The sequence below is a fragment of the Oenanthe melanoleuca genome, chromosome 19 (genome assembly GCF_029582105.1).
Source record: "Oenanthe melanoleuca isolate GR-GAL-2019-014 chromosome 19, OMel1.0, whole genome shotgun sequence".
NCBI lineage: Eukaryota > Metazoa > Chordata > Aves > Passeriformes > Muscicapidae > Oenanthe > Oenanthe melanoleuca.
This window is the reverse complement of record NC_079352.1, coordinates 2,198,240-2,211,430: the sequence shown is the minus strand read 5'-3', so window position 1 is coordinate 2,211,430 and position 13,191 is coordinate 2,198,240. Positions and strand designations below refer to the sequence as shown.

Sequence of the window (13,191 nt, the reverse complement as noted above, 5' to 3'; positions counted from 1 at the left end):
GAATTTCCACATGGCCATATTGCAGCACTTATAAAAAGTGATTTAATGCCTGCCAACAACAAATACATTTGCAATGACACCACTCTGTGTTATGTGCTATCCTACTCTGTGTGCTCAGCCAGAACCAGGCAGGCTGTCCCAGGCAGGAGGGAGAAGAGCTCCTTCCTTCCTTCCTCCAGGAGAACTTTGTCCCTCACCCTCCTTGGGAAGCCTGGAAGGAAACAAGCATCACGGTGACAACACAATCCCTTCTGTATGTGTTAATCTGGATTTTGTTTGAACTTTTGGAGCTGACCTTGGCTTGAACTGTGTTAAAAACCCTGACTGGTGTGGACTGACTTGACCCTGCGGTCCCATTTGTCCACGGTGCCAGTCCTGCCCTCAACCCTGTACTTCAAGCCTTTATTTTACAGACAAAAAGGAACATAACATTACAGCAGATATAGCCAGCAGGCCAGAGCTGCAAGTACTTACTTAGAGGCAAAACTCTCCTCTGATTTCATCCCAAGGAAGTTATTTTTTTTTGCTTCAGAAGAGACTGAGTGAAAACCAAGCAAGAAACTGAAATTATTGCTGTAAACTCTCGCTTTTTATTAGCGGTTTCCAAGCCTGAAGAAAACAAAACCTTCTGAGTGGCTGTGTTAAAGTTAAAAGAAAAAAAAAAAAATCCAAACCAAGCCCAAGACTGAACTGGGTGTTTGGGGATGGAGTAGGAAGAGGGTGGTTGGTTCTGCATCCCTTGGTGTGGCTGGCTGGAGCTGTAAGATTTGTGGGTTTAGATAGTTTCCTCTCCCTGCCATGACTCAAACAGCTTCTATTAAAAACAAGTAGTGGGAAGGAAATTTCATAAGCTGACAGTCCCATCTTACTCTGCTTCTAGACACAAGTTGGCTGAGATGTAGGAATTCGTGTGGTTAGGATGTGTGAGCCCAGGACTGTTTTATCAGCAGGGTTATGCAGTGCTAGCTCTGACTGTGCACGTTCAGAAGGGTGCAGAGGTTCAGGCTGTTCTGCAAAGCCTCTGATCCACAATCCTGCCACAGAATGGATGGAAATGGGAGCCTCTGCCTCCAGCACCTGGTCCTTGTCCCACTGAACTCAGAGGGATGAAGAAGCAGGGCCCCAAGCAAAGCAGGGAGCTGGGTGTTGGTTTCCAGAGGAGTGCAAGGCACACCACTTAAATACCTTGTTTTTAAAAATCCTGTCTGTGCACACGAGGACAAGGAAATGGGGAGGCAAAGCCATGCTAGACATAACAGCCACTGATGGCTTTAATTAAAGCCCTCAAGTCAGTAAATACACACAGAGTCTGGTCCAGGGAGATACACAAAGCCCACAGTCAGCCCAGTAACACTCTGTGAACATTGCCATTGAAGCAGTTTCTTGTTTAACTTAGATTTATTCAATGACACATGCATTTCTGGACAGATATCTGAGTTCCAACGAACAACTTTTATAACGAAATATGAGAAATCTGTGACTGCAATTAGTCAATTAAGTACATTTCTAAAATACATGACTAGAAGAAAACCGGAGCAAGAGAGAGAATTCTTCCAAAGAACAAAAAGAAACATTTCCATTTGTAATACTCCTGGCATCGATGAGTATCAGAGGGGAAGAAGGGCAGCAAGGAGACGCAATGAGGAAGGAAAAACATCATCAACCCTGTCCACAGAAAGTCCTCCAGTTTCCAGTCTCTCCAGTTCATCCATTAATGCTCGGCACTTTCATGGCAAGAGCTCCTCTGAGTTTAGGAGATTCATCTCTCAGCACGAAAAAAGCAGAGAACAGTTGTGAAACCATGTGCTTGACCCAAGATGGCTTAGGAATATTTCTCCTCACCCAACCTCTTCCTGAAGACAGCGAGAAAAGAAGCTGCAGAGCTCTCAGGACTGAAGATGGAGCCTCTTTGTTCTGCACAGGAACACAGAGTCAAGGTTTCACCAGGAAGGTTTCAGAGCTGTCAATATTCATCAGGGTAACGAGAACCATCCCGGGAGCTGGCAGGTGACACACAGCAGGATTGCTGGGGACAGGCTCCCCTGTGTGGAGGTGTCCCTGAGGGTGGCTGGCTCAGGGGAATCCCGTGGGGAACAGGCTCAGGGGCTGGTTCTCGTTGGTGGGGAGGGGGGATCTGTAGCCGTCGAAGTTGCGGGGGATGCTGCCGCTGGTGGAGCCCGAGCTGTTACTGAGCGTCTCTATGCTTCCCTCTCGCTGAAGCTCTGCAAGGGAGAGAGAGCAGGTCCTGTTAGAGCTTGGGATAACCCCCAGTGTGCTCAGACAGATGCTTTACCAACAAATCCCTCTGCTCTTGCATTGCTCTAACGTTCGTCCTTTCCTGATTTGGGATTCGCTCCCGAGGAACTCCAGCTCCTGGTTCTACCCCTCTCCAGCTGGACCAAAGATGGAGAATTACCTGCTGCCCTTCCCTGGGGCCAAGGCTGCTGACTCAGGACATGACAGGATTCCAGAGTGGGGATCTCATGGCTGAACTGAAGGGGATGGCTGCAGGTGATGGAAAATCTTCCAACCATGCTGGAAGAGTCTGCACTGCCATTCCCCACCTTGGGAACACCAGGGACTTTCCACAGCCCTTTATCCTGCCCAAATGGACATAAATAACTCATCTTTTTCAAGCCTAAGAGAAAATACCCCCTTTTTCCAGCCATGCCTCAAAGCAAAACAGAAAGCAGCCTGGCTGTGGCTCTCCCTCTCCTGGTCACACCCACCCAGACATCTCCCCTCTCTGACCTCCTGAAGCCCTCAGTGCTCCCTAATCTCCAGACAGGAGGATTTTTGTGTGTGCAGGGCATCGTTTCCAGCCGTGGCCTCTCTGTGAGCCACTTGAACCCTGCAGTTGACTGGGTGGCCACGTGCAGGATCCCCCTGGCAGCACTCAGCAGTGGCATGCAGCAGGGACATGAGGCAGAGCCCCAGGGATGGCACAGGAATCCTCCCCCAGAGTGACAGTGGTGACAGGAGACAAGAAATATTCTGGGGAGTTGTGATTCATGACCCTGAGCATGACTTTGTCTGGGCAGCCAGATGTGGGTGAGGACAGGAGTTTTGGGCAAATTCCTGTGCTGCCAAGGGGGAAGCAGGACCTGGAGGGGCTACAGGAGACTGGAGAAGGACTTTTCATAAGGGTATGGAGTGACAGGACAAGGAGGAATGGCTTTAAATTGGAGGAGAGATTTAGATGGGATACTGGAAAAAACAGTTCCCTGTGAGGGTGGTGAGACACTGGAACAGAGAAGCTGTGGCTGCCCCATCCCTGGAAATCCTCAAGGCCAGGTTGGATGGGGCTTGAAGCAGCCTGGGATAGTGGGAGGTGTCCCTGCCCCTGGCAGGGGATGGGATGAGATGAGCTTTAAGGTCCCTTCCAACCCAAACTTTCTCTGGTTCTATGGAAGACTTGTCTGGGGTGGAAAGGAGCTGCAGGAGCTGGAGAAGCAGTGCCTGCTCTGATCTCTGCTAAATATTCCTGCACTTCCCCTGCCTCACTGGGACATTTAACCTCCTGCAAACAGCACAGCAGTCCTTTGGCTGACTCTGTGATAAGGACAGATCTATACACACAGTATAGGGAACAGCAAAAAGTCTGATTTCCCCTAAAACAGAAAACATCCCACCCCAGCATCCTCTGGCACGCCCTGCTCCCCTCAGCCCCTGGGCACTGCAGCCCTGCACACACCTAGCAGTGAGGGCTGTGGGATTTAATCCCTCATCCTGGAGGTAACCTGCCATGAGATAATCTGCCCAGGATACAAGGAAAACAAATCAGCAGGAAGCTGATCACCCTGGAGCAGCGCTGGTAATGACCTCAGCCGTGCTCATCACCGTTCCTTGCCAGTATTTGGTGAAGGAATGTCCATGTCTAAACCTCTTCATTTTCCTCACATCCTTACTCTCCCATGAGTCCAGGAAGTAAAAACAGTAATTTAAATCAGAAATGAGTGGCATATCCCACACTAATACTGTGCTTATCCTGTCTGATTTGGGGCTTTTATCTCCCTCAGCACACAGCTGGCTTTGCTTAAAGGTCCCACGTCAGAGCTGGGGGTGCTGGGCAGCATTGCTGGGCTCCCCCAAACCCCCTCCTGGGGTGATTCCACTCTCTGCTCCAGCCAGAATTGATTTCCAGGCAAAATATTTCCAGCAAGACAAGGGAGAGGGACAGAGAGAGGAGTTGTGTTTCCCTGTGGCTCCTGTGTGGTTCCTGCCCTGGGGACTGAGCTCCTGCCAGTCCCTCGGTGCTGCTGTGGGACCAGGCTGGGATTTGGGGGGATTCAGGCTTTTCTGGGCTCTGCAGGGTTTCTGCAGCTCCTGTCACCTCTGCGGGGGCCTGCCAGGGGGTGGCACTGCAGAGACTGATGCCAGCCAGGGAAGAAGCAGGCAGCAGAAGCCAGGGATGTGCTGTGGAGTGGTGGGCACAGGGATGGAGCGAGTCCTGTCCTGGCTGCGTCCGAGCGCCGCTGTCCTGAGCTCCCCTTGCTGCTGCCAGCAGGAACACCTGACAGGGAGGGACAAAACACAGGGTGCAGGAGGGCCACAGGCTCTGGAGGGACTGGAGGGGATTTCCCAGCCCAGTTTAGGTTAGGGGGTGTCAGACTAAAAGCCGGGGAGCTTGCACATCCGAGCTCATCCTCGGGCACACATTCCCCAAGGAATACGAGTGCTCTCACACAGCCCAGCTCGTTCTGGAACTAATTAGCCAGCCAGGCAGACGAGCAGTGTATTCTGATACCCGAGGAAGCCCTGTAGAAGTGCTGGGCTGCCACACAGAGCTCTGCTGTGCTCAGGAAATTGGGCTCTTGCCCTCGTCCCTGGCCGGCTCTCGAGCACGGCTGGGTCACACGAGGGGGGCAATTAGCCTTGACATGGTCACCAGGGACTACCTGCCCACACAGCTGACCCCCAGCACCACAGGCAGCACTGCCTGCCTTCCCCCAGATTGCTCTGTTTCATTAATAAAAAATAAATTTAAAAAATCCAGTGTATGTTATTATTCTTCCTCCCAGCCCTCAGAGCAGACTGGGACACAGCAGAGGAACATCAGTGAGATTCCCATGGGAAGCACAGACAAGACTGGGAATGGCTCCATGACATGGGGACACCCTTCCTGTTACAGAGGGAAAACTGGAGGACAATTTCTCACAGATCTGGATAGACCAAACAAGTGGAGCTGCATGGTGGGGCTGTTGGGCATCAGGAGGTCCCTAAAGCCACCCTGGGATGGGACAGCAGAGCCCCTGTGGCACAGCTGAAGGACCTGAAACACCTCCCAACACAAAACCACACATCACACAACCAGGCAGACCACTGATACCCTCTGTGCTGGGGACAGGCTGAAAAACACAAAACAGGAGCAAATCCTTATGGAAAGATGGGAGTGGGTGGCAGGAGAGCCCAGGGCAGCAGGATCAGGATCAGCAGCACCCAGGGCTGCTCTCCATGATTCCCTTCTCTCTGGTGGAGTTACGCCAGGAATGGACTTGGCCCCAGCAAGTCTGAGGGTTATTGTATCTGCATTCCCCCATGCATACACTGTCGAGATGTATTAACTTCCTTAAATGTACCAGTAAAACAACCTCTTATGATACACTTTAATGAACTTGTACAGTAGCCAACAAATTGTGCATCATATAAAACCCATTCGGCCTTATAGACTCTCTGGCTATTTTGTAATAACTGCAATTTGCTACTGCTGAAGCAAGATAACCAGGGTTGAGAAGTCAGGCTTTGCAGAAACCTAAATATTTGATTTGGGGGGGAGTGGGTGGGAGAAGGAAGAAAGGGGCCTCTGGGAGCTATTTATGGGGTCAAAATAACATGAGACCTGCTCTTCTCGCAGCGTTTCCACCATCAAGGAAATGAAATACTGTGAGAAGACCAGCACTTGCATTATTTTGGCCCCATAAATGGCTCCCTGAGGCTTTCAGAAGCCCGTGAAAAACAAACACAAATACAAATAAATGCTAATACTGGAAACGTAAATACTAAAACCTGCCCATGTCCCCGGAGGAAAGGACTCACAAAGTCCTGCCTGCCCTAAAAAAAAAAAAAAAAAAAAGGAAAAAAAGACGAAGGAGCTGGAACATCTGCTGAAGCCATGAGGAGAAAGTCACTTCAGGGGAGCTGGGAACAGCCCTGCCTGTGCTTTTGACAGTAACAGTAATGGGCACCGCTGGCATCACCCAGGGTCCCAGAGTAACAGGATTTTCAGGGCACACACACATTTCCACCGTGGTGGAGGCAGCAGCAGCAGTGAAAGCCCTCGTGGCTGCTGGTGTGGGATGGCAAGTGGCCATCCTGAGTCCCTGGGCCACCCCAGGGCAGCCATCCCCTGTCAGGGCATGGCTTGAACACTGGGACAGCAATGTGGCACCAGAGGAGCTGGGAGCAGATGTTGGCTGCTCCCTGCTTGGCTCCACGAGGAATTGGAAGGGAAACCTTGCAGGAAACATCTCTTTGTGCCCATATCCCACTGCCATGCTGCAAACAGCCTGTCCTGCCCCCTGCTCCTCGCTGCTCTCCCTGAGCTGGCTGCCAAGGGGGAGGGAGCAGGAGGAAGAGGAGGAGGAAGAGGAGCAGGAGCTGCTCTGGGGACAGCCTGGGGTCTGCAGCTCTGGGAGAGCTCGAGGTCCAGCTGCACCCTCCATTCCAGAAAGCTCCAGGAACTGTCAAAGGACCCCATCAAATCCAGCAAGGTACAAAGCCCTGCCAAGCCTAAATGTGAAACCATTTTATAGGGCACATTAATTCAATGCCTGAAGAAAATCTATATAGCCCTCTTTTGCCCGGAACACTCATAAATTATGCTGCCTTTCTTAGCTGAGCTCTCCTGTAGTGGTCCACTCGAAGCCCTGGTATCTCCTTTATGTCCACTCAAAAATCTCCTCTCCAGTGCATTATTATTCCTTCTAATGGTTTTTCCTTTCTCTCTGTTTGCCTTCCCCTCTTTAAGCACAGTTTCAAAATATCCCAAATCATTTGCTGGAAGAGCTGACCCTTTCCTCTTACCTACGGAGGGGCTGCCCGGGATAACTGATACAATGACAGCAGCCTGATGTGTCAGGGCAGCGGGGAAGCGGCAGCAACTCTGAATACAAGAATTATTCTTCATCATCTCAAACTGTCACAACACATTACCCTCAAAGCCGCAGCTCGCTGAAGGAGTGACCCTGGACTGAATGGGAGAGTGCTCGGGGAAAGAACTAATTGTAGCCTCTTTTCACACGTCAGTCACTTTTCACAGCACCAAGCCTTTCAAGCTCAACTAATGTCAAGTTCCCTTTTCCTTTTGCTGGGCTGAGTATTTCTGATTTTTAAGGATGGCATTTTTAAAGGAACAAGGTCTCTGGTGAGGGATGAGGCCAGGGAGGGGAGGGAAGGAAGCGTCGGAGTGAGCACGCATCAGAAAGTCCATCAGAGGCCCGAAGACTCGTTAGGAATTAGACAATTAACAAGTAGGAATGCAGGAAGTGGGGTAATGGCCAGCAGAGCTCGAATCTCCTCGATTTCATTTCTGTCATTCACAGCAATTATTTTGGGGAACTTTTCAGGCTCTGCCGTGCTCCAAGGGTGCCACAAATGTGGGAATGCGCTCGGCCCCTTCCCGAAATGAGGATGTGGGACAGGAATTTTCCAGGGGTGCTGCTCCCTAAACCCACCTCTCCCCATCCATGGGGGCTTCTAAATAAACAGCTAAAAGGCAAAAATTCAAGCCTCTTTTTAAAACCAAAGACAATTCCCTTTCCTTTCGGAGGAGATTCCCTGCAGAGAGCTCTGGGAATGCCAGCCTGGTCCATGATCATAAGGGCCCTTCACAGCTCCTTGTCTTTGACTGAAATCCTGACAGATTCTGTGGCAAGGACTATTTTTTCACCCTTATATTTACACAATGCCCATCACGGGGGACTTGCAGAACTGACTGGGGCTTCCCGAGTGTTATTTATTAACTGTAATGAATAATAATTATGGAGCTTCTGCCATCTGGATTCTCACTCAAAAGGGCCCTATTTAAAGGGAATGCTAAAAGGCAATTTGTATTAACACAATGGAAGTCTTGAGGATCTCTTAAACTGTTTGTAATTTACACAACGCTCCCCAGTGAATGGGTGAGTTAAACATTTTAATTTCACTGATTGCTGCTGAAGGCAGCGGGATGTGCTCCCCCTGAGGAGCTCTTGTACATGGAAACATCTTCCAGGATTGAGACAGCATCCCAAACTCTGCTGGGTGCTTCTGGCACTTTTTTTCTGCAGGAAACATTCACTGTGAGCATCACCTCTGGTGCCCAGCAGCGAGTGCCTGGGACACACAAGGTGGAGCAGAGCTCAAAAGCCGACGTGAGTTTGGAAACCGCAAAGGGATGAGGAAATATTGGGGTGCTTGGAAATCACATTGCTGCTACTGCACTTGGAGGTTTTTCTTATTTTCCCCCACTTTTTTTTTTTTTTTTTTTTAAATTTATGAAATGCAGTTATGCTAATGAGGGAGCTCTAATTATAATCCATCCCCAGCACCCTTGGAGCTGCTCGGAGCGAGGGGCTCCAGCCCTGCTGGCAGCTCTGGGATCTGCTGGCAGGGAGGGCACAGGGGGGCACTGCACCCCGGGGAACCTGTGCTTTTGGGGATTTGGATGAGCAGAAATCCTTAACATCAAACTGCAGTGAAATGAAAGCACTGAGTCCTCATTAAAAATCTTAATTTTCCAAGTTGGTTTTGATTTGCAATGGCTGAAATTTCTGGGCAATGTGTATTGCTCCTTTCCAGAGGGAACACAGGCAAAAAGTCAGTTCCCAGTATTATATATTGCTATGATTACAATTTCAGTTTATTATGATAATGTTTAAAAGTCAATTAAAGCTGCTCTCTGCCCCAAGCCTTGTGCCTGTCCACTCAGCACCAACCTCCTGCCAGGCCCTTGGTGGCTGGGACAGACCCGCTCCTCAGAAATGTTTCTTTTTCCCTTTTTAATAAACTCAGCAGTTCCACAAAAGAGATTTTAAACTCTTTTCAAATGAGGAAATAAAAAAAAAAAATTAAACAATGGCATCTGAACATCAAAAATCAATTCCTGTGTTAAAACTGTCTCATCCTGTCACAACCTGAAAGATGCTGAGATGTCACAAAAGCAGCTCCATTAAATTTGCAAGTAAAGAAGACTGGGAAACATTGGCTGAGCAACTTCTGTGAAATCAGGATTCAGTGGCCGATGTAAAATATTAGTTACTGTCAAACTACCTTACAATAACTCCAGTGCTGAATCCACACAGAGCTGGCTCATGCCATGCACTCGGAGATGAAACCTGGCACCCTGGAACAGGATCCAGCAAGGAGATGGGGAGGTACAGGAGGAAGGAGAGAACCAGGGGAATGAAGACAGAGCATGCTGAACATCAGAGTCCCTCTGAGAGCCCAAATCTCATTTCTAGTGCCTGATGTCACTGCAGGGATGCCAAACAACTTAACACTTGCAGAACAGGGAGGATACCTGAGCTTACAGAAATGTCTGGGTCTGCTTCAGGCACAAAGAGAGACAAAGGCAAAACATCTTCCTGCATGAACTTCTGAACAGGTTGTTTACTCCTTTAAAAAGTGCACCCAGAAAGCTCCATGTGACTGGAGCCCACGGAGCAGGAGACCCAAGACTCTGGCATCTGGCCAGACTTGACTCTGAGCATTTTATGGAAGGTTAAAAGTGCACCAGATAAAGGACTGGCATTTAGAGGGAGAATTTTCTTCCAGATAGGCACTTTCACAATGACTTCCAGTGCTTTTAAAAAATAATCTCAAGTTTCCTAGAGCTGTATATTTTTGTAAAGAGGTTTAGGATGTTTTCCTACATAAATGACTCTTCAGAAGGATGAGTTGCCGATTCTAGCCAGCATATGAAATCTCAAAAGCTATGACAGTCAAATAGAAAATCATTTCTGCAGCCCATCACATCCTGCAAGCCTTGTGCAAGATTTACAGATGAGGTTTTTGAATGAATATGCAGCAATGGTTGCTTGGGTTTAATGGAATTCTCTCTTACCCCATCCTGAAAGTTCCACTATGCTGCTACTCCACATTCCTGTAAGATATCCTATGTGGAATACATGATTTCCTGTTCCAGCCAGTGTGTGTAGACAAGTTTTTAATGCATTTAGGCAGAGCTATCTTGCATCTTTGGTTACGCAAGCAGCACATCTGTGTATATCAGACCAAAAGCATTTGCAGAGAAAACACTGCATTAAAATTCCTGGGTTTGGTCTCTCATTCCCAGGGTTATGGGAGTGCCTTGGATTGCTCAATACTGACCCCTCTGTCAGCCTCTACTCCACGAAGGAAATTACAAATTCAAAGTAAAATGCATGTTTATGACACCTACCACGTCCTGCACCCACTGAACTCTGGGGATATTGCTCAGAAATGCTGGAGGCAATGCTCCTATTCCTGGAACATCTTCTGTCCAGGGCAGGTGTGGATCTGAGCATCCCCTTTCCCTCCAGAGCTGGAGCCACAGGTTGTGTCCCAGAGGTGGCTGCAGCAAGGACAGGGATGGCCAGGAGCCCTCAGGGAGTGCTGGGGGTCCCTCCTCCTCCTCCTCCTCCTCCTCCTCCTCCTTGGGCTCAGCTAAACAGTTCCAGCAAAACAGCTGGGTAAGGAAAAGCTGCCTGAAAGTCAAACCCACGAACCTGGTGATGACCTCAGGGTCTGGGCAGTGGCTGCTGACACTCTGCATGAGGATTTCACACCTGACCCTCCACATTTCAGCTCCTTTCCCATCCAAGACCCAATTCTATCCTCTCTGTGATGCCACCTCAGCATTTGGCCTCCTCAAAGCCTCAGGTAGGAAGAGAGCCCTGGGCTGGACTGCAGTGCTCCATGTGCATCTCACACATGTGCTCCCTGTGCTCCTGACACACACACACTGCCAAGCTCATTTTAAAAGTATAAGATTACAAAGCAAAGTCATTCTGGCACAACTTCTAGTACTTCTGACACAAAGTGGCCTTTTGGGCCAGTGAGAGGCTCTGGGCTGTTCCCCTGGTGCAGATTGATGCTGAGGAGGAAGCTAGACCAGACTGGAATTTGGGTTGGATTCAAAGGAAAAGTTAAAAAGTTTGGGGGGGAGCAGATGCTCAGCTGGTCCAAATCAGGAGAGTTTTGTTGAAGCTCACGAAATGATGTCACCACAGCCTCAGCCCTGTCTGCTCATCTAAACAATTCAGGGCTCTCGAGCTGGGAGAGCTCAGGTGGGGATCAGGACCAGTCTCCTCCTCCCACTTCCCTGGCAGCAGTTCAGTGTCAGGAGCTCCAAACCCATCCAAATCATCCTAGTTTCAAATGCCATTTATTTAGTCTATTCACTCAAATTTTTTGAAATATTATGTTGACATGGCTGCTTCAAGCAGACCAGCTTTGTAAACACAAATTTTACAAAGCACTCAGAGCTTGAAGTCCTTCCCTTAAAAATCACAGCTCTACCTTGACTGAGTATTAACCCAACCTGGCAAAACAACAGCCCAGTCTCATGGGTTCACTCTCTGCAGGGCTGCTTGAGGCTCTTAATACACTCTCTTATTGATATGGCTCCAAATTCTGATGTTAGACATAAATATGAAAGAGCCTTGATAAAAATGACATTCAAAGCTTAATTTGTCCCTTTGTTAATGGAGCTGTTGAACACAGCAATTCACATTTGTGTTCCTGAAACCAGAAGGCAGCTGGAAATAGTAAATTCAACGTTTTTGCTTTTTGAAAGTCATATTTTAAAAATTTTTCCAAGCATTGATTCTATTACACTCTGTCTTTGTAGCTGCACTCTTACTGGATGAGCTGCAGCTGGTGGAGGAGCTGGAGGAAGGTAACTCTGTGTGAAATCTGAAAGACCTAATGGCAAACCAAGGCATTCCTCTGGTCACATCCCCCAGAAAAGGCAATTTAAATCAAGATTCTGCCCTGTGTTTAGGCACCTGGCAGTGACTACCTGCTCCTCTTGTTGTGCTCTTCTGCAGACTTTTTGCTCACATTTTGCTGGGTGACCAGCCACGTTTCCAGAAGATAAACCATAGAGACAACACAGTCTTGGCATGATATAATCAAAATATTTTTTTCCAGTGGGTGTGGATAAAAGCAGCCCTGAGTGGAGGACAAAAATCCCCCCAAATTTTACATTAGGGATCTGTCCCTGCACAATTCACCTCCCACTGCTGCCTCCATGGCTGCAGATGAGGGAAGAAGGCTGCAAGGTTCATTTGTCTCTTGATTTATGCTTCCAGATGTCATTTCCACCCAAGGAGGTGGGAGCACCCAGCAGGAATAGCTGTGGCACGTGGGATTGGAGGGGAGATGCCATCCATGGGAATGCTGTGCTGTGCCTGAGAAGAATTCCAGCACAGCAATGTGTGCAAGCACCTCCACAGCACAGGGGTTGGAATCTTTTGAGGAAAACACCATTTCCATGCCACTCACCCCAAGCAGGGCTCTCCATCCCCAGCCCCTCTGGCTCCTGGATCCCCTGTTATGCCACTGAGCTGGAGCAGAGGCAGCAGGGCAGGTCCTGCCTGCAGCATTCCCAGAAAAACATCTTTGGAAAGAGTCAGAGAAGTGATACTGACCCTTTGTCTTTCACAACACCATCAAATTTTGGTGTAAACACAGAGTTCATGTGTTGGGCAGTTACTGAGAGAGTCACTGAGCAAGGGAACAACAAATAAATATCCAAAATAAATAAATAAATAAATAAAGAAGTGGTGTTTCAGCTGTTTGGGGCTTTTTGGAAAATGGTATAAAATGGGTCATAAAGAAAAAGGCAGCAGCAGTTTGTGTCCTGAGGTGGACTCAGGGAGGTGACACACCACCAGCCAGCAGCATCAGGAGCTCCCAAATTCAGGATCTTTCCACAACAGCAGAGATTTGCTCCTAAAATTCACCCCCTATCTGCATGGAAAAGGAATTCCCCCCCTCCCCAGGATGCAGAGCAGATGAAGGGAAGCTGCTCCTGCCTGTGGTGGGAAATGCCTTGGAGGGCTCTGAGGAACACAAAGCAAAGCAGAGAGCACCAAAGTGCTGCCCCCTCAATGAAAGGACAACACTGAAAAGCAGAATAGAAGCAACAGGAGTGGGGGAAAAGCTATTTACTGTTTTAGCAGTTTTGACTCTTTTCATAAGCTACCTCACGTGTTCCCAGGCACAAAA

The 13,191-nt window shown here is 48.7% G+C and overlaps 1 protein-coding gene across 7 annotated transcripts in view; it reads right to left on the bottom strand.

Annotated features, from left to right (window-relative positions):
- Positions 1-1,370: 1,370 nt before the first annotated feature.
- The window catches only part of BCAS3 (BCAS3 microtubule associated cell migration factor), a 292,590-nt gene continuing 280,769 nt past the window's right edge, over positions 1,371-13,191 (bottom strand). For 5 of the 7 annotated variants that reach the window (XM_056506355.1, XM_056506359.1, XM_056506353.1 and 2 more), the window contains one exon: positions 1,371-2,222. In XM_056506355.1, the coding sequence (XP_056362330.1) occupies positions 2,199-2,222 (24 nt within the window). In that variant the 3' untranslated portion in view covers positions 1,371-2,198. The remainder of the gene's footprint in view (positions 2,223-13,191) is intronic. The other 2 variants (XR_008841832.1, XM_056506356.1) reach the window with 1 other exon arrangement.